Source organism: Streptopelia decaocto, assembly GCF_964273445.1.
Source record: "Streptopelia decaocto genome assembly, chromosome: 6".
Classification (NCBI taxonomy): Eukaryota; Metazoa; Chordata; class Aves; order Columbiformes; family Columbidae; genus Streptopelia; species Streptopelia decaocto.
The window spans coordinates 34013506-34038750 of record NC_138660.1 but is presented as its reverse complement, the minus strand read 5'-3'; the positions used below and the strand labels follow the sequence as shown (position 1 = coordinate 34038750).

The window sequence follows — 25245 nt, the reverse complement described above, 5'->3', positions numbered from 1 at the left end:
GCAATAGTGATGTTTTTATTTTGTGCAGAAAAACAAACTGATAAACCTGGTTTTGTTCAGCAAAATGCAAGGCCAGATAATTAATTCAGTTTACCTGAATTGCTGCTTAGAAATTCATTATGATTATAAAAAAAGAGAAATGGTATCTCTGAAGGAAGTAGAAAGAAATCTTTATTTAGAAATCTAGATATCCAACATTAAATGCTTCCCTTTAATGTCAAAATGTGGTTTTACTACTTGGAAATCTCTTCCACACCATCTGTTCCTGGTAGAAACTGTGTGTCCTGTCTGAACAGTTTGCCTCAAAAAATAGGGGTGGAGGTTGGTAGAGAATTTCTTCCTTTAGGAATAAAAGCTACCCAACTTTAATAGCAAGGCTGAAGAAGGGTGCCCAGAAATAATAAGAACAGAGAATAAAAGAAGCTTTCTACATGAGTGCTGGTAATATTGAGGTTGAAAAGAGCCATCCTTCAAATTTGCAGATGTGCTTTTGGGGACTGAGAATAAATTGCAGGTTAAAAGTGGATCGGATTAGTGAATTCCGAACTGCAAAATCATATACCTTCCTTATTCTAAGATGGCAAGCAATACTGTTGCTCATTGAGAATGCAGATATAGCTCATTTTTATTTTTTTTTTCTTCCTATGTATGACCTTTGTTTTTTTCTACTGCAAGGACTGTCAGTAATTCAGATTTGAGCCTTGCATCTCATGGGCTAGAGTAACCAGTAGTTTCTTATGTTATGAAGGTAATTGGTGCCAGGAGAGCAGGGGGATGTTGAGTTTTTTGGGTGTGTTTTTGGTTTTGTGGTGGGTTGTTTTTTTTTTTTTTTTTTTTTTAAGACTTCAGTTTTCTGGAGCAATAATGATGATGTTTCCTCAGTGTCTAGGTATCCTGCAAATTATTCAGAGAAACACGCAAATGCAAGCCAGCACAGTTGGTAGATAGCAGAACACGTATTCATTTGTAGCACCCACAGCTTACCAAGTTGAGTTTATCTGGTGTGCGCTCTGTGGAGCAGGACCTCGGTATCACAGATATACCAACAGAACTGCCTTCGAATGGGAAACATCCAGAGCTGGAAATAGAAATAATTGTTTACTCTATGTGCATTGGTACTGGCAAAAATCTGTGGGCAGAATAAGATGCTTGTAGCTGTTCTAAAACAGCTATGTTCACAATGCATGTCCCAGTGAAAAAGCATCAGGTTCTGCCCTTGTTGTTCAACTCTGCTGTTAAGACTACTGTGATTAAGTCATTAGATCAGTGCTAAATGAGTGAAAAAAAGATAAAACAAGCAGATGCACTGAGTCATTTGAGTAGGAGGAGTTCATATTTTTTACTCAGTTTTATAGTGCAGAACTTAATACTGTCTCTGTGTGAGATGAATATTACTTTTCCATCTAGACATGAAGTTTAATACATGCAAGTGGGTTTGTAATACATGCAATGCATGCATTGCTTTACTGTGATGAAAGTGTGGGGAGAGTTCTTGTATCTGCATGCTTTGATATTGTAAATGTTCTACTTTGGAAGTCACTGAGCACAATTGCATTCAAGTTGGTGGAGAAATAGAGTCTGAAGTTGGAGCTAAGTGTGGGGCTGCCTCTTTCCTCCAGAGCTGTTCACCGAGTGCTACAGCAATGACGAGGATCTGGCTGAGCAGCTGCTGACTTATTCCTGTGAAGCCTGGGGAGGGAGCAACTGTCTGGAACTGGCAGTGGAAGCCAAAGACCAGCAGTTCATTGCACAGCCAGGGGTGCAGGTAATGTTGGTGAAGATGGTGCAAAGATTACTGTAACTCTTGTCATCTGGGCAGCTTTAAAAAAAGAGGGAATATCCTTGCTGTAGAAATGCTACATCCATGTGAAGAGCCTCAGACACTCCTCGTGGAAGTGAAAGCCTCCAGGCAAGGCTTCCCAGCCCTGTGAGCACTGAGTTTTGCACGGCAGCGGTGTAGCTGAGTCCTGCAGCTTGCTCACAGAAGCAGCATCTGCAGCGCTGGGAAATGCATCCCAGAGAATGGCTGTGGCTGGTGGGGGACAAATCAGCAAATCAGCCACCTCCTAAGGTGGGAGGGGCAAACTAGATTTAGAGCTGTAAAGCATAAATTAACTAAGTGGTAAAGACTGCCTGAAGTGACTTCTCCCTTAGCACGACTCCTGTGTATGTATGTGTGTACGCATACGCAGGCACGTCGCAAGAAGAGCCAGAGGCCACGAATGCATTTGCAAAGAGCAAGTTTTATTTTAGTTACCTCTCTACTGGGGGATCTCTGAAGCCACACCTGAGCTCCCAGGCAGAGGTGACACCAGCGGGGATGCAGGCGCTGGTCAGTTCAGCCCTGCTGGAAGATCCCTGGGCCCGCTGAGCTCACCTGTATTTCAAGGCTTCAGGCAGGTGCAGCCTCCCGCTCTTTCTCACAACCAAGCAGGAATCTCAGACATAGTGATAAGGTGCCTGGAGTTTCTCACAGGCTTATGTTATCTAACACAGAGGTTCTACTCATCAAGCACACAAGGTCAGTAAAACAATTAGTGTGATGTATGTGCTTTTTCTACAGACAGGTGCAAGTCACTTGAGTGTATTTACATTTAACTAACCTCCTTGCCAAATCTTCCGTTATGTCCTCATACAGTATGGATGTATGGCCCAGCATAAAGTGTCTTATAGATCTGGTCAAGTCCTGCTCAGCCTGACTTCTAACTCCTTGTCAGGTAGATTGGAGGATGACTGGTCTAAGGAACCAGCACACTGTTACTGATGCAGAAAGCTTTCTGTATTGTTGAAATGGGCATCTCAGTTATTTGGACTGAAACATCAAAATGTGTTATCTTTTTTTTCTGAAGTCAAATGTTCTCTAATAGCATTCCTAGGTTGTTTTGCTGCTGCTAGAACAAATGAGGTTACGTTGTTCTTCCTTGCAGAATTTCCTTTCCAAGCAGTGGTATGGAGAGATTTCAAGAGATACTAAGAACTGGAAGATTATACTGTGTCTACTCTTTTTCCCTTTAATAGGCTGTGGTTTCATCTCATTCAGGTAATCAACTGGTTTCTCATTAGCAGAAGTATAGCACGTCAATTACTCATAGAATTGTAGGGCAATTCAGACTGGAAGGGACCTCTGGAGATCATCTAGTCCAACCCCCTGATATTAAAGCTGGGTCAGCTGGAGCAGATTGCCAAGGACTGTCCCATTGGGGTTTGAGTATTTCCAAGGACAGAAGCTCCACAGCCACTCTGGGAACATGTTCCAGTGTTCAATCGCTTTCAAATACAGATATTTAGTAGCTGAATGAGCTTTTGACAGATCCTGTCCTCACTCTGATCTGAAGTTAACTGATTTACATGTGTGCCTGAAGTCAGTGGATGCAGGAGGGCATTACCTTTGAAGTAATGTCCTGTGCTAGACATTGCACCTCTCGGATTTTCACTTTGACAAATAGCACAAACATTTCTAGGTATAACAACTGTGCTTTGAGACGTTTTCTTTCTCTTAATTCCTCAGGAAAAAGCCTGTGGAGAAAACTAAGAAACTCTTCTTGTATTATGTGTCTTTCTTCACCTCACCATTTGTGGTCTTCTCCTGGAATGTCATCTTCTATATCGCTTTCCTGTTGCTCTTCGCCTACGTGTTGCTTATGGATTTCCAGAAGGAACCTACAGTCCTGGAGATAATCCTTTACGTGCTGGTCTTCATTCTACTTTGTGATGAAGTGAGACAAGTAGGCAGCGCTTGCAAACCAAAAATGTTTAGTGCTAGATTAAAAGCCTTGTGTTTTATTGCCTCCTAGTACCGCAAGGCAATGCAGGCTGCTTTTGTGTTACAACAAAACCCCATCTTGGTAGATATGTTCAGGCAAGTCAAGGCACAATGGGTATTTTTTTTTTTTTTATCCTGGTGTTTAATTCCTACTTATACGCAAATACCTGCAGTGTCCAGGCACCAACAGGAATGTGTATTGACTTTGAGGCTGTGTAGATAAGATGATTACTATGGAGATATTTCTCAGGAATGGTTGTCTTGAGGTTGCCAAAGCAGTTGAGAATGGGTTAGATTAAACACATTTATCTGGATGCATATCTCTGAATCAGTTGATTCCTGCCTCTATTCTCCACATCCCACCCTTATTTTTTTTTACCAGTGAGCAGCATCATTATGCATTTCTGTTTATTTTTTGTCATAAATACAGTTTTTCTAGTTTCACATAGTCTCAAGGGGTAGCTTTGGACTGCTTGCATTGCTTATGGTGATGTGGGACTGTCTTTATAGCCAGCCACATAGTTGATATTCTGCTTACTTCGTATGTCAGGGGACGTATGAAATATGTTGGCTTTCAGGCAAGCTGGTCTCTACCAGTCAGTGTTCAGAGTAGTGGGAAGATGCTGGGGAAATTGTATGAGAAATGAGCACGTGGTTTCAGCACAGTGCTGCATCCTGAGTGTCCTGTCAGGCGTTAGTCTCCACATGGTGTGTGTGGGTGATGTGCTTGATCAGACCACCCTGCAGCAGCATGTCTTAAGTGAGCTCAAATGACACGGCTGAGTGTTGCTTTTACTCTGCTGAACTTGCTGTGTGTTTTTTTTCCTTCCTGATACTCAAGGTGGTTACCCTCTTTAAGGCAACTTTACTTGCTAAGCAAAATGGGGGAAAAGTAAAAGACTCTGTTGCAATGAAAACACTAATGGAGTGTTTGTTTCTGCTGATTTAGGTTCTGTTGTCTCTGGACCTGTTGTTGCACTTGCCATGTGTACCCAGCAAAAGTCCTGGTGAAAGCTGTAGGGATTGAAACCTTTTTTTCCCACCAGTGTCGCTTTTTCTCACTACCCTGAGCAAATGGAACAGCATCACCTCCCAGTAATCCCATTAGTAGCTGATGGTCAGACTGTATCAGTTTGACTGTGGGAGTAGAGGCAGCTAAAACTGAGACTTTATTATAAGATTTGAATTTATCTTAAACCACTGTCTTGGCTTCAAACCTCTTTTGCTAAGGAGAACACAGAGCAGTGTCCCAGTCCTCTAAGCTTCTCAAACTTTTTCCCTGGCTTCCTCTAGGAGAAACTGGGTGTGTGTTGGTCTAACTCTGCAGTCAGAATAGTATCTGTGTCCTTAATATTTAAAAAAGGGGGATGTCTCAGGTTGTTTTTACTTCAAAGGAAAAGTAAGAATAATGTTGCTTGAGGTCCCACTGTAACTGCTGCAGTCAGATAACTAGTTCTGGGGATAAACCAGCCCTCTGATTAGAGTGCTGTGTCTATGGAGATGACAGCTACAAAAATTTGTTCCGAATTTAAAGCAGAATGTTTCTCTGCACAGGAGAACTGAACTGTATCTGAGCCATAAGCCACTGGCTTAAGCATCTTCTAACTTCTGATGGTCCTAGAGATTTTTAACTGTCCGGAGCTACTTTCTGATATCACATTTAGAGCTGTCATGGCAATAGTGAAATTGGAGATGCCTTTTTCCTGCTATCTTCTTAGCCACATGGATGTAGCCTCCAGCCAGGTGAGTGGGTGGACTTGTGGGGTGTACAGGAAAGCCCCCTTTTCTCAGAGAAGGAATCTGGACTTAACCTCCATGCACATTGTCTTAGCCATGGGACCTATTTGATATTTCAAGGACTGAACTGCCCTGCAATCTCAGTTGTTCTCACCTGTTTACATGCATCTGCCTGTTTCTCCCTTTCTGCTTTAGACCAAAATCTGTTTCCTTTCCTCCATCTGCAAATGTACCCTTAGTAGAAGAGGCATCAGGCTTAAACTTGCTGCATTTAATACAGCTGTAGTGCAGTGATATGCTTATTGCTTTGTGAAAGACATTTGGACCATATGCATCCAGTTATTCTCATAAAATGCTAATTCACTGTCAAGTAGACAACTTATACTTGATGTAGGGAGTTACTAGGCAGAAACAACCCAATGTTGTGGGTGTCAAGACATACTGTCTCCACTCAGTGCTCAGCCTTTGGTACCTTAAATAAGAAGAATGATGTGTGGGTCCCAAGATCCTGAAATAGTGTCTGGTAATATCTTGAGCCTGACACCCTGGTAGCTGCTGCATACTCACCTGTCCATCTTTAGCAATATATCTTATCATGTGAAGCAAATGCAACAATTGTGCATTTAGAATAGCAAAGTGGGACTCTCTACTCACAGCTCCTTCTGCTCTTAGGCCAAAATTCCTCTTAATCTCTGTTTCCCTTTAAAGTATGAGAGCAGAATTGCCTTCCTTGAATATGTCAGTTATAGAGAGATTCACTGATTACTGTACTAAGTTTTGATTATTTCAATACTAATTAGAAAGAACTGTAGTCAGGGACTCAATCTATTTCTTCAGGCCTGGCGGAGGTTTCTCCTGGTTAAGCTACTCGTCCTAATGAGTCACCTCTGATTTGGATCCAGAAGTTGGTTCTTGTACAAAGTTTGGATCCAAGTGCATTACCAGTAATTCAGTCTGGGAAAGGAAAGATTCTGACTAGACTTGCAATTCAGAAATAGAGACACAGATAATTAAAAGAATAAATCAAATCTGCATCTTTGATCAAAACCATGTGTGTGTAGCCAGGGACAGATTACCAAATGAGGAAGAGGAGCCAGAATTCTTCAACTGCCTTAAAACAGTGACCCTCCTGCCTCCTTCCAGTGTTTCATGTGCTCTTAGTAGATCAAACCAAGACTCCTTCGACCCATTTGGCAGCAGTTCTACTGGAGTTTACCATGATCTACCCTGAGGTCCCCTTGGCTCTTGTCAGGGATGTTCCTTCCTCTCTCCATGAACAAGCCCATGTGTGGTTGGGTTATGTCCTTTGAGCACCACGCTGTGGTGCAATGTTTGTGTCACCAGTGTGCTTAACTGGTCCCAGTGCAAGAACATTAGCCTAGAACATCTGGACTGCAGGAGAAAATGAGTTAAGGAGCTCTAAACACAGAAAATCTTGACCCATAGTGCGATTAAAGTTAGCAGTAAAAACACATCAGTGACTTCTGGTATTGCTGGATATATTAAACCCCCTTTTTTTGGGGAAATTAAAATAAGTCTGAACTCTGGTGTACCTATTATGCGTGACAAAAAAAAAATAATTGGGTAAGGAAACAATCCTTACTGTTGCTTTGGGTGGAATATTTACCTGTGAGGACATCCAGTGGGAAGAGATAAGGGGAGGATGGATGGGCTGCCATGTCACTGGCCAGTGCCGTGACACGGTTACTTTCTGTTCTTCTTCCTTTCCAGTGGTACATGAATGGCAGTAAGTATTTCTCAGATCCGTGGAATGTTATGGATACACTAGCAATCTTCTACTTCGTAGCAGGGATTGTGTTCAGGTGAGTAGTATTTTTTTCTTCTGGCATGTTACAGCTTTGCTTCCTCTCTGGGTTTTGACTACAACATGTAACTAGATTTTTGGGAAATTACATGTTTGTGACACTTCCTATTATTTATGAAGGTCCCAGATATTGCCAAGTCTTGACTCTAAATCTTTGTAAGCAAATAAAGAAGTTGAGCCTATCCCTAGAATCAGACGTGGCTTTCCTAAACTCAGATCTTTTTGGACTGGCAGGACAGCCCTTCTTAATAGTTAGGTTTGTGTGAGCGTGTTTAAAAAATTGAAATAGCCTTAGGTTTCATGACAGTGCCTTCCAGACGGACTGTATAGAGATTATCAGCCAAAGCTGCAAGATAGCTGATATCTCAGAGTCAGAAGTTATTTGAGATTTTCCCTGGCTCCTATTATTGACTATTTAGGATGGTCATCTGGAGTCTTTAAGCTTCAATGTGTTGTATTTAAGAGAACCGTAATTGTACCTACAACAGTCTAACAGAATGTCATTAGCTCACATAAGCTGTTTAATGTGAATGAGTGAGTCACCAAGCGTGAAAAAGAAATGATGGAAACACATTTTACAGTGTAATTGTTCAGTCAGCTGTAACTTAGTTCTTGTTGCCTTGGTGCAGCAGAGTGGTCATTGCACTGATGTTTTTGGAGGGCTGTGGGAATACCTAAAGGGACAAGATTTGCTTGCTGTTAATAGTTTTAGGGGGGGAGAGGAGGCACAGCGATGGTGTATTTTTACATGACTTCTGCATGCTTTACCCAACATTTGTCTTTATTTTCTTTTACCGTCTCCATCAGGCTTAACTCATCTGATGAAAGCTCTTGGTATTCTGGGAGAGTCATTTTCTGTTTGGACTACATAGTTTTTACTCTGAGGCTGATCCATATTTTCACAGTTAGCAGAAATCTAGGACCCAAAATTATTATGCTGCAGAGGATGGTAAGATTCTGGCAACAGTTTAAGAGAGTCTAAATAAATGATGTGATGCTTTGCTTTTTCCTCAAGAGTAAAAGTTGCCACCATTCTGATGATGGCAGCAAGTTCTCCCCCTCTCTTAAATCTGCTAAACAGGATTAATTAAGATTTAAATAGGACCTAATTAAGAGCAAGGCTTCTTTCTCTCCCTCTGCATAGGGAGAGAATAAAGATCAGGCTGAAGAACAGAAGAGGAAATTTGTTTCCTGGTAGCTTTTGTCTTGCATGTCTCAAATATTTCATTGGTATAGTCCATCACTTTTGTTGCTCACATGAACATTGCCCAAACAAGACAGTAATGAGAAATGCTATAGGAGGAGGATTTCTGTCTTCTACTGCATCCATCACACAAGTAACTGGAGAAGCGGGTTGTGAGGAGCCTCTTGTGGAGTGGCCTGGCTGATTCTATCCTTTGTAGCTGGAAGGGTTGTTTGCTGGCAGACTGGGAAAGGTAGCTGGAGGAGACTTGGGGTTCCATGTAATACCTATATGGATAATACAAATATGGCTTGCTGCAGGTATGGGAATGAGGAACATTAGAGAGCTGGAGTATGTCTGCTTGAATCTTCCTTCCAGTGATAACTGTGTACACACACACACACACACACACATATATACTCCAAAGAAAAGAGATTTCAAGTGCACTTGACACAGGGAGCATTTGGGGAATGGCACTCGAAGGGTACGTGAAGTGAATATTGCTAGATGCTCTTAGAAGCTTTCCCTGTCTTTCTGCATTTCTGCAGGAGTTGGGTTGTATTGTGCCTTTGCAAAGGATTGGCATATATGGAATTTAAAACCAGTTGTGTGGTGGCAATAGGAGTAACAGCGTGGTCTGTAGCTTATCCAGAAAACCTTTATTTTGTCTTGAACCACTGCTGCAAAGCTGAAGTCTAGAGATTACCTGGTCCTAGAGTGCCTTATGATATGGAAGCAACAACACAGGATTGTTTCCTGCGCATCTTTTTCTTGTTTAGCCTTTTTCAAAAGGGGTGAATTTTTGAGTCAGTCTAATAATAAAAATGCTTGGGGCTAGTGGAAGGGCAGAATCTCGGTGGAGGTGGATCTGCAACAAACGGGAAAGCTCAGCTGGGACACTGCCAGTCTTCAGTTATCTGTATATTGTTTGGAGCCAGAAATTAATGAAACTGTTGGCCAGAGTGTCTGGACTATAAACACTGGTTTGAAGCCACCCAGGGTGGTATTTTCTCAAGTAGTGGCTGCTTTTATCTGACGTTTGACTGTAAGATACAGTTGTTGCATGAATAATCTTTACATGTGGATCTGGCTTTGTGGGTGGACCCTGTCTGATGCCAGGGCAAATCCTATATTCTGAAATATGCCTTGGTTTTCTGGTTGCATAAATATTTTTTGAAGTTCTATGAGTGAGAAATAGTCAGTTACTTGTTTGTATAGGTTGGAGACTGTAAATTTATGAAGCAATGATCTAAAAACATGCATTCAAATGATACAAACTGTGTAGGCTTTTCTAATATTTGTTCTTACTCAAATATCAAATCAGGGAGGAAAAAAAAGGTGTGCGTGTGGGGCACTGATGCGTTTGCTTGTTGTCCTGTTTCAGATGATAGATGTCTTCTTCTTCCTCTTCCTCTTTGCTGTGTGGATGGTGGCCTTTGGTGTGGCCAGGCAAGGCATCCTGAGGAAGAATGAGCACCGCTGGGAGTGGATATTTCGATCTGTTATCTATGAGCCGTACCTGGCTATGTTTGGCCAGTACCCTGATGATGTTGATGGTACCTATTTTCTGTCAGAAGCTCTCATGAGTGGGTGAAGACTATCTTTTCAGTGTTTGTCCAGTCCCATGTTGACCCCTTTTCTCCAAGCAGCAATGAGGCCAGTTTTTGTCTGATGGGGAGGTGGGGAAGGAGGAGAGCACACATATTGTGGGCAGTGGTAGCACCTGGGGCTGGACACAACGAAAAGAGGGGGAGAGGGCTCACTGTTTGCTCTCCTCTCCTGCTTTCTGAGGTACCACCTACAACTTTGACCGCTGCACCTTTTCTGGGAATGAGTCCAAGCCCTTGTGCGTGGAGCTGGATGCCAACAACCAACCGCGCTTTCCTGAGTGGATTACCATTCCCCTTGTCTGCATTTACATGCTCTCAACTAACATCCTTCTTGTGAACCTACTTGTGGCCATGTTTGGGTATGTAATGGAGGAGCGATCACTTGTTTGTGGTCTCTGTATCAATATCCCTCTGTGAAAGGGGATGAAGTCCTGGAAAACAACAGGAAGCCAGCCCTTGGATTCTGCCTGTGTCTTTTGCAGAGGATTTGCTGGGAGTAGTCCAAACAGGGTTCTCAGCTTGAAAAAGACCTCTCAAGTGAAGGGTGGTGGACAAAGGTGAACAAAGGCCAGGTTATTCGGCATTTCTCACAGCAGTCCGATCAAAACTAGTACGATGTCCTGGAGATGGATTGCTGCCTGTCCTTTTACTGTTTCTCTAATCATCCTTTGCACACTGGGCTCAGTACAAACGCCTGTGGCTCACATGGGGTCAGTGCTTTACAAGTGTGAGTTGCTGCACAACAGACTTAGCTCAACTGAATGAGAGTTATTATCATAGTCTTTTCACAGCACACTGGCTTTTATTAACCAGAACTGCCATGTGGTGATGATGGGTGTGTTACTGCTCTGGTGGACCTGCTGTTTATTCTTCTGACTTACACCACAGGCAATGGACTGCATCTCCTTGGGATATACAAAAGGACTTTGACTTGAAAAATGCCATCACATCTGGTTTTATATGGTAATTTATCTGTAGTTGGGTCTACCAGTCAAGAGGTGTGTTCTGGCATCTTGTAAGGTGTTACACCATGCAGATGGATCAGACACCTGCAACGTGATGCTGGTAACTGCTGACTGTATCACATAGCCAGCACCCATTTGCAAAATAAAAACAGTTGCTGTTGCACACGTTACCAAAGATATATTCAGTGCATTGGGACCAACCAGAGCAAACCCTAACTGGTCCTCAGGGATAAGTTTCCTCAGTTTCTTCCAGAAATGCCTGGTGTTTATACTCCAAGCTCTGACACAGAGTTGAATTAATCATGGAAAGTCCTTAAATCAGACTTCTAGACTGTATTGCTGTCCTGTCTCACTTCCAACTTGTGAACACAGTTGGATTGGTGCTGTGGCTCTGTTCTCCTTCTGAATCCTGCTGCTTTTCTGCTTTATATTCCCTTGCAGCCTAACAAAAATACTTACAAGCCCTGGGCATAATTCTTTAGGTCCACTACATTTACTTTTGTGTGTTTTGATGGTACTTTGGCACTTGACAGACTTGGCTTGCTTGGAATTTGCTTTGGCAACAAGAATATTTGCAGGAACTGCTGAGGACTCTTGGTTTGCATCAAGAGGATCTCCCTTCCGAATGCTAGTGCCAATTTTTACTGGCCTGAGATGTGTTAATGTGATGAGTTGGAAATGCCTCAGCTTTGGTATCTGCTCTGAACTCTTCTTCCTGTGCAGTGCTGGACAGTCAGAAATGAGTTGTTTTGTTTTTTTGTTTTTTTTTTGTTTTTTTTTTCCCCCAAAGCAGCTGTTGTACCTGAGTTTTCTTAACTTGCATGGGATCTGGGGACAGAAATCAGTGCTTATATTCCGTAGAAAGGGTGTAAACATTTCACATTAATAAAGCAAAATATAGCAGCAAGCCAGTTCTACTGCAGAAGTGTTTTATATTTGTTAGAACACTTATTTTAAAAGCACCTAATAATAAATGCACTGCTTTGTACGGTTATGCCAGTAAAAACCTGTTTAGTGCCAGTTGAGCTTTTTTTGTGGAAGGACCCAGCATGAATTCTCCATTGACACGCTTGGAGCTTTGCATTGGTCATTTTAACAACAGACTGAATTATCTGATCAAGCAGGAGCACTATACTGTACTGCACTTGGGAAGCCTAGTAGGCAAAAAGCAATCCCAGATGTTTTTTTCTCGGTCCAGGTAGAAATGTGTGAACCTGCGATGTCTCCTCCTAAAGCCATTGTGTACATAGTATATGCCAATGTTTTATGATGCCTATGTCTATTAGACACCAGTCCAATCAGTGTCTTTGTTGTAATTACAATTATATATTAATTTTTAAAAGAGAGAATCCTACTTTTTCTTTGTATGCAGTAGCTGAGAAGGATGAATATTATATTTTAGATATTTCTGAAATTCAGGGCTATATTATGTTCTAAAGCAAAAGATAATTCCTACCAGGTGAAGGTTTTAGCTTATCTCATGTAAGGATCTGTTAGGATCTCAATACAGACATTTTGGAAACATCCATCTGCCACTTAACATCAGCAATAAAAGGTCAGGCAGACTATGAGCTGTTTGCTCTTGTGGTTGTTGCTTTGCTGGGTTTGTACAGTGCTTAGTACAGTAGGTCTGAAATCTCAGGAGCTCTTAATTTTTTTTATAAATTTTCTATTTTTAGTGTTGTGGGTTTCGGTTTGATTTTGGGTGTTTTTTTTTTTTTTTTTTGCTTAGAAGTTAGCTGGTGAATTAATGAGACATAGTATCTGGCAAAGAAGCATCCTGTTCTCATGTGTCTAAGCTGGAAGACTATTGCCTAGAGCTAAGGTAGTGAAAGTACGTGGAGTATTTTCTCCCTGTTCCTATATTTTCTAGTTTATATGTGACTTCAGGGGTTGGGAGGGGGGGGTGTTTTGTTTTGTTTTTTTGGTGTGTGTGTTTTTGTTGTTTTTTTTTCTGGTCTTAGTTCTTCCCATATTCAAAGGTCTTTCTAAAACGGAGAGTAAAATCAGAAAAAATTACCAGCTTCAGAATGACTTTGTGAAAGCATATCCTGGTATAATACAGAGAAACACTATTACTTGGCTCTGATGGAGTTCTAATGCTGTATGTATTTTCTTTTTCTTTGCCTGTTAGTTACACTGTTGGATCAGTACAAGAGAACAATGACCAGGTGTGGAAGTTCCAGCGTTACTTCTTGGTCCAGGAATACTGCAGTCGCTTGACTATTCCATTCCCTTTTGTCATTTTTGCCTACATCTTCATGGTGATGAGGAAATGTTTGAAATGCTGCTGTAAGAAGGAAAGTAAAGAGCCATCTATTTGTTGTGAGTAGGATTATTCTCTGTGGCATTGCAAATCTTCCATGTCATATGGTGTGCTTAAACCGCAGGCAGTGTTTGTTCTGGGAAATTTTCAAGGGCAATGTAGACCTTGGGAGGAGGTGGTTGTACTGGAAATAAGGAGCAGCTCATTCATATTCTCCATCAAATGGAAAACCACTCTGTTGCTGGAAATCTCTTCAATAAGGTTCAAATCAAAGCCACTGGCTGCTTCTCAGCCATCATTTTCCTTCAGTACTCAAGGGGTGTGTTCTCTGAGATATGGGGAATTGTATTCTTAAGTCCGTATGCCAAAAGTCTTGTTGAGCTTTGTGGTGATCCCAACCCTTAATTAACTTCAGTTTTAGTCTAGCTAGAGACCTTTTGTGTTCTACCATGAGACCTGCTCTGCTTGATTATTGTGCAATTATCCAGTGCTTTCTTGTCCAAGCCATTTTGAGGCAGAATTACCTCATGTATGTACATCAGTTAAGTCTTCAAATTAATCCTCTCAGGTTTAGGGCTGTCTATGCTGCTTTCTAGCTTTGAAAGGAGACTTTTGTGTTGGGGTACTGAATAGACACATCCAGAGCCTGCAGCAGCTGAAAGTCATCTTGATGATCTGCATCAAAAATTTGTCCCATTTGTCATTAGCATCTGATGGTGCTTCTTTTCTGCACTCGTCGCGAGTGGCAGAGATCCTTCATCTTGCCTGCTCTTAATGGTTTGGTAAATTGCCCCAGAAGTGATCTTAGTCTCTGCTTGCTGCTTTACCTTCTGGAATTGTGTTTCTTTTTGTCCTTCCATTACAGTCTCCCAGCTAATACAGCTAGTAGATGCTAGGGCAACCCAGCAGAACACAGTTGTCAGAGGTTCTTCTGGTGGGTGACTGAAAGAGAACACAGTCTCCAGGCCCTCTGGGCATGGCCAGGTAGGCAACCTGCCTCAAAAATGCAGGAGTGGCTCAGTCAGCCCTCTGGCTATTTCTACCTTATTTACTCTGACAGAGGGCACAGATATGAATTGTTTTAACAGGCTTTTTCCGCTAAAGAAGTGGAGTGGTTTTTTTTGTCTTTTTTAAAGTGCCATCCAGAAGCAGAAGAGAGAGGCTAAATTGAGTTAATTGACAGATTTATTCCCATCCATCAGCAACCTGACTGTTGCCCTGCAGCACAGGCTGGAGTTGTTATTAGTTCAGGAGGAAGATGCTTGCTTTGGGGTATAAAATTCCATAGCACTGACTAAATCATCCTAGCTGTCCAAATCACTGTTTGATTTCCTTGCTGAGGAGGTTGTTTAACTGCAGATATTTCTGCCCAAACAATGCGCAGTTGATGTTGAAGTTGTAAAAGCAAATGGAAGAATTCATTAGAGCCAGAATATCACTGTGCTTGAGCTGGTGACAGGAACTGAGAACTGCATGGGAAAAGCACACTAATGTATTGACCTTTGCAGAATCCTGGCTTCCCCACTTAACTCATAGAAATGGTTGAGATGTGGGTGCTTAATTGCCTGATGGTATCTGGGAGAACAACTGAGGCTCTCAGAGGAGCACTGCGTGGAGAAAAAGGGACTTCAGTCATTTGCCAGCTGTGGGCTGCTTTTGTCTTGGGTAACTCTTTGTTTTCAATTGAAATCCCTGTGTTTTGTGCTGTCCTGTTGGAATAGTAAAAAAATGCAGAAGTATTATCTTGGAGGACTTTGCCTCCAAGTCATTTGCTCTGTGTCACTCTTGAATTTACAGCATCAACAGGAGATGCTGTTTAGAGAAAAGAATGCTTCATCATTTTGAAATCTTTTAGTGACGAGTAATACAACATGCTTCTTAACACATGTTACTCTTAATGATCCAATATCGGATAATGTAGAAATAAAAGGAAAGCTCAAACCCAGGTAGGAGCTCTCTGGAATGTCCTAACCTGTCAAAGTGGGCAGTGCCACAGGTGGGAAGTGGGGCTGCAAATGCTCTGGTTGCAGCAAAGGGAATCATTAACCTCTGAATGCAAGCACTAATCTACTCTTTCTGTATCTTAGCATTGGAAAGACAAAGTCACTGAATCTAGTATTGTTGCTTGTCTTCACACATATTTTCCAGGCTCAAAAAATGAGGACAATGAAATTTTGGCATGGGAAGCTGTCATGAAGGAAAATTACCTTGTTAAAGTCAATACCAAAGCAAATGATTCATCAGAAGAGTACGTCTGCCCTTGTCTTTGCTCTACTAACATTTGTTGAATATTTTTAGCCAAGTTTTCAGCAGCTCTTAAGTGTTTACAAACTATAGTGAGTAGATAAATAAACTCAGCATAAACATGCCTTTTCATTTTTTGAGTAGAAAGATGACTTCTTTGTCAGCAGTTGCAGACTGTCTTCAGAAATAGTTGATTGGACTGAAAAAATGCTAATGACAATATTGCAATGGTTATAATGGTATATTATGCACACAGCTGGGCAGATATATTAAACACACTTGTCCAAATGCGTGTCACAGTGTTTCTCAAATGGTTGTACTTTTCTGTACTTGAATGTTTCTGTTTTTCCATTGGAGGAGAAAATGTTGTCTTCTTATATTGTTTTGAGACCTCATCATGAAAGTGGTGCTATAGCTGACTAGTTTTGCAACATTAGAGGTTTAGATTGGATATTAGGAGAAAATTCTTCCCAGAAAAAGTTGTCGGGCATTGAAACAGGCTTCCCAGGAAAGTGATTGAGTCACCATCCCTGGAGGGGTTTAATGGAGGTATTTAAGACATGCTTAGGGACGTGGCTTAGTGGTGGACTTGGCAGTGTTAGATTTATGGTCAGACTCTGTGATCTTGATTGTGCAGTTAGTAGAGAATATTTATTGTTAGACCTGGAATATTAAGGATCCTTTCAGTATCAGTCTATATGGAGGTCTGCACTTAATAGCCCAGGTACGAAAAGACCTCTGCGGAGGGGAAGATGCTGTTTGGAATGATGGTATTTGAAGTTAGACTTATACTGCTCTTCGACTGCCAGCTCAAAATAATTTGTCTTAGGGATCTGTCTCAGTGTCTACATAGTAATAGCAGAAGAAGAGAAACATAAAGAAAGCTTGAAAACAGCAGCAGTAACCTGCTGTGTGATGGCTTAATTCTGTAGCTAGCTTCCTGCAGCTTGAGTATTTCCCTAAATCAAAAGAAAAGAGCTGATAAGAATGGGCAGGAAAGACCAGACTTCCTTGCCCCTCTGTTCCCACTGTGCACATTGCTGTCCACAAGTTAGTGTTTATGTTAAGACTACCTGGAGGCACACAGTGTTGGATAAGAAACCAAACACCAACAATGACATAATTAAAAAAAGCTTTTATCCAGAAAGCATAAGTGCCTTGACAAGGAAAATAGAATAGTGCAGCACTACTGGTAATTCATATGTTAGTTCATATAATTGTAATAATAACCAGATAGACTTCTGCAAGGCAGCTTTGCAAAGAAGGGGAAGGAAGTTAGCCAGTGCTTTTCTAATACCTGCACTTAGCCCATTCTTCTGTGTCTTCTTTCTGTTTTCAGGATGGTGCATCGATTTAGACAACTGGATGCAAAGGTACTTGTGTTTGACTTCTCTGGGGGATGTGCTGCTATCTGGTAAAGCAGGCAGTGGTCCACAGGAAAAAAAAGTGTCACAGAGTCATGTGCATTCTTTGTTGCTGTCACCAAGATCCCACTTTAATTGGGCTTATTTAATGTGCTCTTTTGCGCCTTTAATTCTATATGTAGCTTTATATTGTTCTGGAAAATGAAGCAGAAACTTGGTAAGCATTGAAGTGTTTCTCAGTATTTTTTATTGGATGGGATAAAAGCAAAAATAATTTCTGTCATAAATCTGCAATATTTTGTGTAGAAGGCCCATGAAACACTGATGGGAAGAAGGGACATTACATACTTAGAACATGTTTGAGAAGGGTATGCTCTGTTGAATTTAACTTCTAGTGCTGAAGGCATGAGGTAATTAATCCTACTTTTTTGTTGTTTAACCTCAGCATATAAAATTAAGTGGCAGTTCAGCTATATTGTAACAAGCTTGATGCTGCTTCATATAGCCCAGGCAACACTTGCTGGGTTAACAAACAGTGCTCTGTGCACAGTGCAGGGTGGGAAGACCTTTAATTATGATTGAAATCACCAATTCTCATCTGAGTTATGGAGAAATCCTGTGTCGAAGCAATATAAAGTTAACAACCTACCAGAGAGCATGTTGTTATCAGAATGGTCACACAGTATACTTTTTATGATTAATATTGAAAAGATTTTTGAGATTACTCTTTTTTGAGACTTGATTAAATTATGTATTTTGCTTTGAAGTGGGAAGTTGCTTCAGTATGAAGAACAGACTTTTTGGAAGTCCAAGGGTGAAAAGGCCCACATATACTTAAAAATACTACTTTTGATTGCTGTCAAATAATTTGGATGGCAAAATAATAGCTTGTTTTCAATATTGAAATGGAAATGGTGAGTGCCCAAGGATGTGTCTAGTGATGCTCCCCTTGAAACTGAAAGTAAATACAGTAGCTTTAACTCTCTAGTAAAAACTAAGACCCAAATTGTACCTCTTATTCTGTGGAGGAATACCTTACAGCAGGCTGTTCTGTGTATTTATACCTTCAGCTTTGGTGGCAGGAATGTACTGAGGCCAGTGCTTAGGAGAGCGGTGCCCTGGGGATATCTTGTGGGCTTTCACTTGTCCTAAAAACAAGTCTAAGGATGTACTTGAGTCCTAGGTGTGAGCCCTCATCATGGAGTAAACTTTTCTTTAAACTTGATAAGGATGTCCCAAGGAACAGTGGACTTCAGTTAGGGCACAGGAAGGGTTTGAAGGCAGCTGCATGTGTCAGGATGAATGCTCCACAAAGCTCCACTGATCTGCAGTCTTTGCTTTGAAGGAGCATGAGGAGCATAGATGGGAACTTGTAGTTGACTGATGTCTGCTTATTAACTAAGTGAAATACACATGCAGTAGTGCTCCCTGCATTAACTGCATTAACAAAAACTGTAATTGGGAGTGTCCTTTCAAGCACTATTGCATTTGATATAATATTTGAAGAGGCAATTACTTGTTACTCATATTAGCATTCCTTTCCTGTGAAAAGCAATATTAATGCTGCTTCATTTGCCACCCCAGTGTGACTACTGAATACAAAAACCAGTCAGTTATTGCCTTCAAAGTAGTGGCTGATGTCCACAGGGTAGTCAGAGAGGCAGGAGTTCAGGTAAGGGATTTAGTGCCTGTTGTTGCTGATGTTGTATGGCATTTTACAGGGTATTTTAAAGTACTTATTACTGCTTGCTTGTTTTGTTCTTTTCCTTTCCCTTCATTCCAAGCTGTGATCATCTGTTGAAATGAGTTAGATTGACTTTGCATAAATAAAGCTCTTTTTTTAACTTTTATTTTTAAGCTCTCTGATTTGAAAGGGCTTCTGAAAGAGATTTCCAGCAAAATCAAATGAATGCAGCTGAAATCCAAGATCAGCTAGCTGAGCAGGGTAAGCCAGCCCTCTTTAAATCCATTCTCTGACTTGAATAAGTTATCAGCATTTTTGATCTTAACTTGATATAGCTCTGGAAGCGAAGTTAGTGTTAACTATTGATGCTTCTATTGATGCTGTCTAATATTGGAAAAAAAATGAAGAGCTAAATTATCTTTTTTTTTTTTTTTTTTTTCCTGGAATGTAGAATTTTCCATCTGATGTTTCTAATGATTTTAGGCATGGTTTAAAATACTTTGGCTTGCTCCTTTGCCTTTGAAAAACTGTGAATAACCCAAGGTTGTTCTTGTTGTTGTGCTGGAGGTCCCCTAGAAAATTAGGAGCTGCTGTGATGGGTCCTTTACAGTTGGGTGATTTTAACTCTGAAGAACATAAAAACCAAATAGAACAGAAAGAATTATGGGTAGGAATAAAGTTTATTTTTCTGTTGTCAAAATAGGGCATTATGGTGGATCGCTGTGGCTTTCCTGTATGATAAAGTGCAGAGTGAAGCATTTACCTGAAGTCTCCAGAACTGCAGTTCAGTGTTTAGTCATGAGCTTAGTGTCCTCCTTCATCAAGTTCTGTGGAAAAACTGGGATGGAGCCACAGGTGTTCAGGTGGGATGTGAAAGCCAGGCAGAATATTGGTGGACAGAGAGAACTGTCTTCATTAAAAGCAGCAGGTTAAGAAGTGCAGCTGTTGAGGAGGATAATCTGGAATGAGTTGATCAGCCTGGATGTTAGAGCCTGGCTCCTTCTCCCATAGAGAATTTCTCTGTGAGACAACTCACATGTGTGTCAAACATTCTTTAATCAACTTTCTCACCATTTTTCAGGGATAACTTCATATTCACTTGTCCTGAAGCTCAGTTTAGTTATGAATGACTCGCAGACACCTAGTAAAATCTACAGGGCTCATCAGTTACTGGAGTTTTTTCTTGGATGCGGTAAACTCCAGGTCACCTAAAAAGTAGGCTGGAGAATAATGGAACTCTGGAGGCCATCTAGTCTCATCTTGCTCAGATCAAAGGTAGCTGCAGTTTGGCTGAAAAATAGGTTGCAGTTCAATAAGAACAGATGCAAATTTTACAGTTACCTGGGAATTACTGGCTACACAGGCACAAAATACAGGAAAATCTGATGAGACAGCAGCTCTGCAGAAAAGTAAATAGCTGGTGTTTTGTTGTCTGTGAGATTTGTGAATCCTTCTGCTGCTTATAGTGCAGTGAATCCTCTGTAGGGTACAACATTCAGTGTAGTATTGACCTTTGAGGAAGATGGAGTGTCTGGAACTGTAACAAGGGGAACTGAAAGTCTTAACAAAAAAGGAGTGAATGACTTACAGTTAGCTAACCTGGGAAGGAAGATACATGCTTATGATGGAGGTCATGGAAATGACTTCTTGTATATATAATTGGTGTACTGAAAGGATGGAGTCCCGTTCCAGTTTATGCCTGGTAAACTATCTAGATGGCATCTCAGTTGTGATCAAACTGGTCTGCGAGTGAGCTGTCCTGATTCTGAAGCTGAGCCTTGGCAGTCCACGCTACTAACGTCATGGTGTGAACAGAGAGGTTAATGTCTCACAGGAAGCAGATGTGTATATTATGCTGCCTCATCTGAAAGGGAGTACTTGTATTTCTGCTGACCTTCTTCAATAGGAGATGTTTGACTGGCCATTCCAGGTACTTTGCATGCAGGTTTTGCTTTTGCTTCCTGATGAGTATCTCTGCTACTCTGCTAAGACACCATGTTCTGGACGGGTGCTGCAAAGAGTTCCTGGGTCCCAAGTGTTGCACGAAACATCCAGTTTGCTGAGCTGATGTCATGAGGATGAAAGAAAAATGTTGAGGTCGGCTGGGATCTCTAAATTTTTTTCTTTTGCTCACACAGGTGTTGATTCATCAAGAATAATTTCTCTGAGCTGGCAGTAACCACCAAGCACATGGTAACTGATCCACCAGAGTCTGTGTCTCAGCAGGAATTTCTAGGATTTTTTATTTTTTTTTTTTTTAAAAACAGCTCTTTTTCCTTGTTGCAAGATGATGGTAAAACATGAAGATGACTGTTTATCTCCTGGCAGGACTCCCATATTACCCAAGCTCTCCTTTTTCCTTGTCTCTCCTGATGTTCAATGGCAGCAATTAGTCCTTGTCAGCTGCTGTTAAATAGCACTCTTAATTCCAGGAGTTCTGCTACTGCTGCCAAAATCACTTTGCTTTCCAATTTCACTCAAAGGGACCTGTTCATGAGTTTCCTTTAGCCACTAATTGCTTGTCTTAATGAATCAATCTCCCTTCCCTCTCCTTCGTGTAGCAGCTAGGTCTAGCTTATTACTTGTATGGTCTGTTTGTCAGACCTGTTGAGGTCTGTAATGCTGGTGTGCCAGAATGCAACATATTGCAGCATCATCCCCAGGAAGGACGACAGCCTTTGGTCCTACTGTGCACCCATATTTTGGACTCTACATGGACAGCGTGGACTTCTTTCCACCCTACCTGGAACTGTGCAGCAGTGCGGATGCTTCAGCTGTTACAGCCCTGCATGGGAGAGACTGAATTCATCCAGAAAGTGTTTCCAAAGGCCTTTTGTGCAGTCCTTGCTTGTTTCTTTAGTGGTAATTTGTATACTTGGAACGTTGCAATTTAACTTTTTCAAACATCTGTTTGCAGATGTTTGCATTTTGAAATGAAGAGATTGTTGGTCACCTTTCAACATTGTGATGCTACAGTGAGGTTGTTGCTTTTTCTGCTTTCTGTCCCAAATAGCAGCTGAATTTTGTGGCAATTTGTGTGATATAACTGGATGCATTACCAGCTGAAGAGAATGTCCACATAAATGACTACAAATGTCATTTATTTATCTTGCAAAGCATTGTATACATCTTCATCCCCAGTGTCTAGGAACAAGCTTCCAAGATGTTTGATTTTGAAAGTTTAGGTATTTTCCTTTTGCTGGCAGTGGTTGTCAAATCCATACACTTTGCTATGACTTGCAGCTGGTCTGAGAGCTGTCAGGCAGAATATATGGGTGCCACATGATGTCCCCAGGTGAGCAGTTAGGTGTAAAGGGAATTTCTGCTGAAGCAGAACACTCCCCAGGTGAATCACCTTCACCAGTGCAAATACAGCCATCTGCTGCCTGGCTGCAAACTAAAGCTGGTGTGTAGGCCTGCCTGTGTGCACAAGAGCGTGTTCCAGTCCACATCTGCTGTGAAACATTTGTTGGTCCAAGATAATGAAGACAAGGCCATTCTGTGCATTTTGGTGTTTGCTGCAGTACAAGGATATGAAGCACTGTTGTATGTGGGGAATGTTTCTACTTTGGGGTGCAACTGATTGAGGTGTAGCTTACTGACTGAGGAGGCCAGCACATGCATGTGTTGTTTACTGGAGGTGCTGCTGCTCTTGTCTTTGTAGCTGAAAATTGAACAGTTTCACAAGGAAAACTGTGATTGAGGGCTTATCAAAGGGTCACTTCTCTTTTTTGCTGCTTTGCATGACGTGACTTTAGTGTATGCCATGCTTTTACAGAATCTTGGGTGATACAGTGTGTGGAAATATGTTTTTTCCCATTAAAAAGTTTATAAAGGACTCAGACTTTCATTGACTTCTGTGGCAGCTTGCATCATCAATTATTGAGACAAGTTTCCTTTCTAGAAGTTATTTCTTCCTGTGTCGTTGATGTTGTATCTGCCAATGCCACCAAACTGGATGGTGAAGTGAACATGTCAGAAGGGAGAGCATGAGCAGGCTGGAAGAGCTGGGCTAGCAAGAGTAGTACGAACTTGAACAAAGACAAGTGCAAAATCCTGTACCTGGAATGACATAACCAAAGAGCCCAGTACAGGCTGGGATCTGTGTGGCTGGGGAGCAGCCTTGCTGAGAGTGATATGGGATTGTATTTTTCTCTCTTGCCTGGAGGCAAGAGTTCAGAGCTGTGAAGAAAATGGCAGCTTGCATTTGCAGAGGACCTGGGGCTTTAAGTCTGAACCTACACCTGGAAATACACTCGGAGAAGAACTCAAATGCCTGTTCTGAAAGGACCATAAGTAATTCACTCTTGCCAAGGTTTAAGTTTGTGTTTATTTTCCCAAGCAAACTACTCATTTGGGTAAATTCCTTTGGAGGAAAGGGAGTGTTTCCCCAAGGGAAGTGCATCCTAAAAAGTTTCCAGTGGGTTAGGTATAGATGTCTCTTTTGGATCTCACTATGGCTTTTCCACTCCTCCTGGTCCATTGCCGTTCAAAGGGGCAGGGGAAGGGAGAAGGCTTTTCACAGTTGTTGCTGTGAAAAGCAGACTGGGGTTCTCCCTGCAGCTACACAGACAAACTCTGAACATGCTCCATCCCAAGCACCTGCCACCAAGTCTGATGCCCACGTTTCAGCTGAGGTCTGAGCAGGAGCATCTCTCTCCAGCTGAGAGCCCCAAACAAAGGGGAGAACACAAACCCTGTCACCACAGAAGGAATCTTGCTGGGTGAAATGACTGCTTTGTTCTCAGTGAATTATTCAACATGAAATATACTGTCATGGTGGCTGGCTAACACTGAACTGACCATGTCCCAGGAGCAGCAGTGAGAGCTGTGAATTAAAAGGCCTTTACCCACCTGCCCACACACACATCTTGTCAGTAGGCTTTTTTTAATCCACAGCACTATGCATTTACCTGTTTTTTGTTGCTGTGTCCCAAGAGGTGATGGATCTATCCCGCCTTTTATTTCCTTTACATGCTAATATAAGCTGGGGATGCATTTATTTTGTCATGATAGTATAGTGCCTCATCTCTCTAGGCCTGGTGCTGCCTGTTCTGTGCAGATGGAGATGGTTGCAAACAGATGGAGAGCTAGTTGCAGTGTCTTGGTGGAAGCTACTCTGGCCCAGAGCTGGCACAGAACTGAGCTAATGGGCCATGCACTTCGGAAAGTCCTTCTCCTTATGGCACCGTCTGATCTTGATGTGTCCCTGGCTGCCGGGAAGGGTTGAGAGGTTTGGCTCCCAAAGCTTCTTGCTAACTGACCTTTTTTGTGCATCTTGGTGAGAATTAGGCAGGCATTGGTTTATTCAGCTTGGAGAAGAGGAAACTGAGAAGAGACCTAATCGTGGTTTACAGGTTTAGATTGGATGTTAGGGAAAGGTTCTTCACCCAGAGGGTTCTGGAGCACTGGAACAGGCTCCCCAGGGAGGTGTCACAGTCCTAGACTGAAGAGGGTTCAAGGAGCGACTGGCCAACGCACTCAGACACATGGTGTGAACTGTGGGGTTGTCATATGCAGGGACAGGAGTTGGACTCGATGATCCTTGTGGGTCCCTTCCAACTCAGGACATTCTATGATTTTAGGCAGCTGTTGCTGCTGCTGCGTATTAGCAGACTTGAAAATTGGGGCATCTTGAATGAGCACATCTTGGACATCCTGAAAGGAGCTGTTTGCTCTTCTCTGTTGATCTGTGAGGGTTTGTCCGGTTTCAGAATGACAGGAGGCTGCTGTGGGAATGGGAGAGGGGGTACTATGTGTACACAAGTTGGCCTTCAGACAGCCAGTCCTGTCACTCTGGGTCCCAGCAAAACCTCCTGTATGCACATGGGGTGCTGGTCAAGCCTGGGCTGTCCTGGAAACTGCGGCAGCTGAGTTTAAACTTGTATGGATGTCTACATGTCAAGTACAATGACATTCCTTTAGATACTTTTCAGGATATACTTGTCCTGCCAGGTCTCCCCAGCCTTACATATCTTGTGGTACAAGCTGTTTTCCTGTGGAAATGTCTTACATCTGTCCCCAGGGGTGGGGACCCTGATATGGGATGGAGAACCGCAGGGCAATGGATCAGACTGTACTTCTTGGTCAGGAGGGACACGTGTGCTGCTGGAGTCTGCTGCAGAAATCCCGGCATGAAAGCAGTGCCTGGATGTTGTAAATAAGCCCATCTGTGCTTCCTTATGAAGGAGGTGGCTAACATGTTTTGCCCCTGGCTGTCTCCTTTTCCATTATTAATTTGCTTTTAAACATTGGTATGATACTGTCTCAAGGCAACTTTATGTCAAGTTGTTTTCCTGTATCCCAAATATAAGTGGGTAGTAGCTCTTGCTTTATGCCATTCCTGTTATTTGTTTTATGTAGGATGTTAATGTACTTCCAATAACAATGTTGTAAAACTGTCATCTAAGAAACATGCAAATCTAATAATCTCCCTGTTGATTTATGATGTGAGTTTTTTGCTATCAGGAAATCTTTCTTGTGGAAAGGAATATTAATGAGATCATATAAAATGCCTTTTTTTTTTTTTAACAAGAATTTACTTTGCTTAAAAGATGTAATTTGCTGTTCATGGTAAATAGCTGAGGAACATTGTGTTTTATCT

The 25245-nt window shown here is 41.8% G+C and overlaps 1 protein-coding gene across 1 annotated transcript in view; it reads left to right on the top strand.

Moving 5' to 3' along the window:
• Positions 1 to 18866, top strand: part of TRPM8 (transient receptor potential cation channel subfamily M member 8) — a gene marked incomplete at both ends in the record, with an annotated part of 38184 nt that extends 19318 nt beyond the window's left edge. Inside the window, 11 exons of the mRNA XM_082056383.1 lie at positions 1620 to 1765; positions 2928 to 3040; positions 3509 to 3725; positions 7232 to 7323; positions 8133 to 8274; positions 9893 to 10064; positions 10300 to 10477; positions 13218 to 13408; positions 15498 to 15597; positions 16933 to 16966; positions 18816 to 18866. Of these exons, the coding sequence (XP_081912509.1) occupies positions 1620 to 1765; positions 2928 to 3040; positions 3509 to 3725; positions 7232 to 7323; positions 8133 to 8274; positions 9893 to 10064; positions 10300 to 10477; positions 13218 to 13408; positions 15498 to 15597; positions 16933 to 16966; positions 18816 to 18866 (1436 nt within the window). The remainder of the gene's footprint in view (positions 1 to 1619; positions 1766 to 2927; positions 3041 to 3508; positions 3726 to 7231; positions 7324 to 8132; positions 8275 to 9892; positions 10065 to 10299; positions 10478 to 13217; positions 13409 to 15497; positions 15598 to 16932; positions 16967 to 18815) is intronic.
• Positions 18867 to 25245: the final 6379 nt, after the last annotated feature.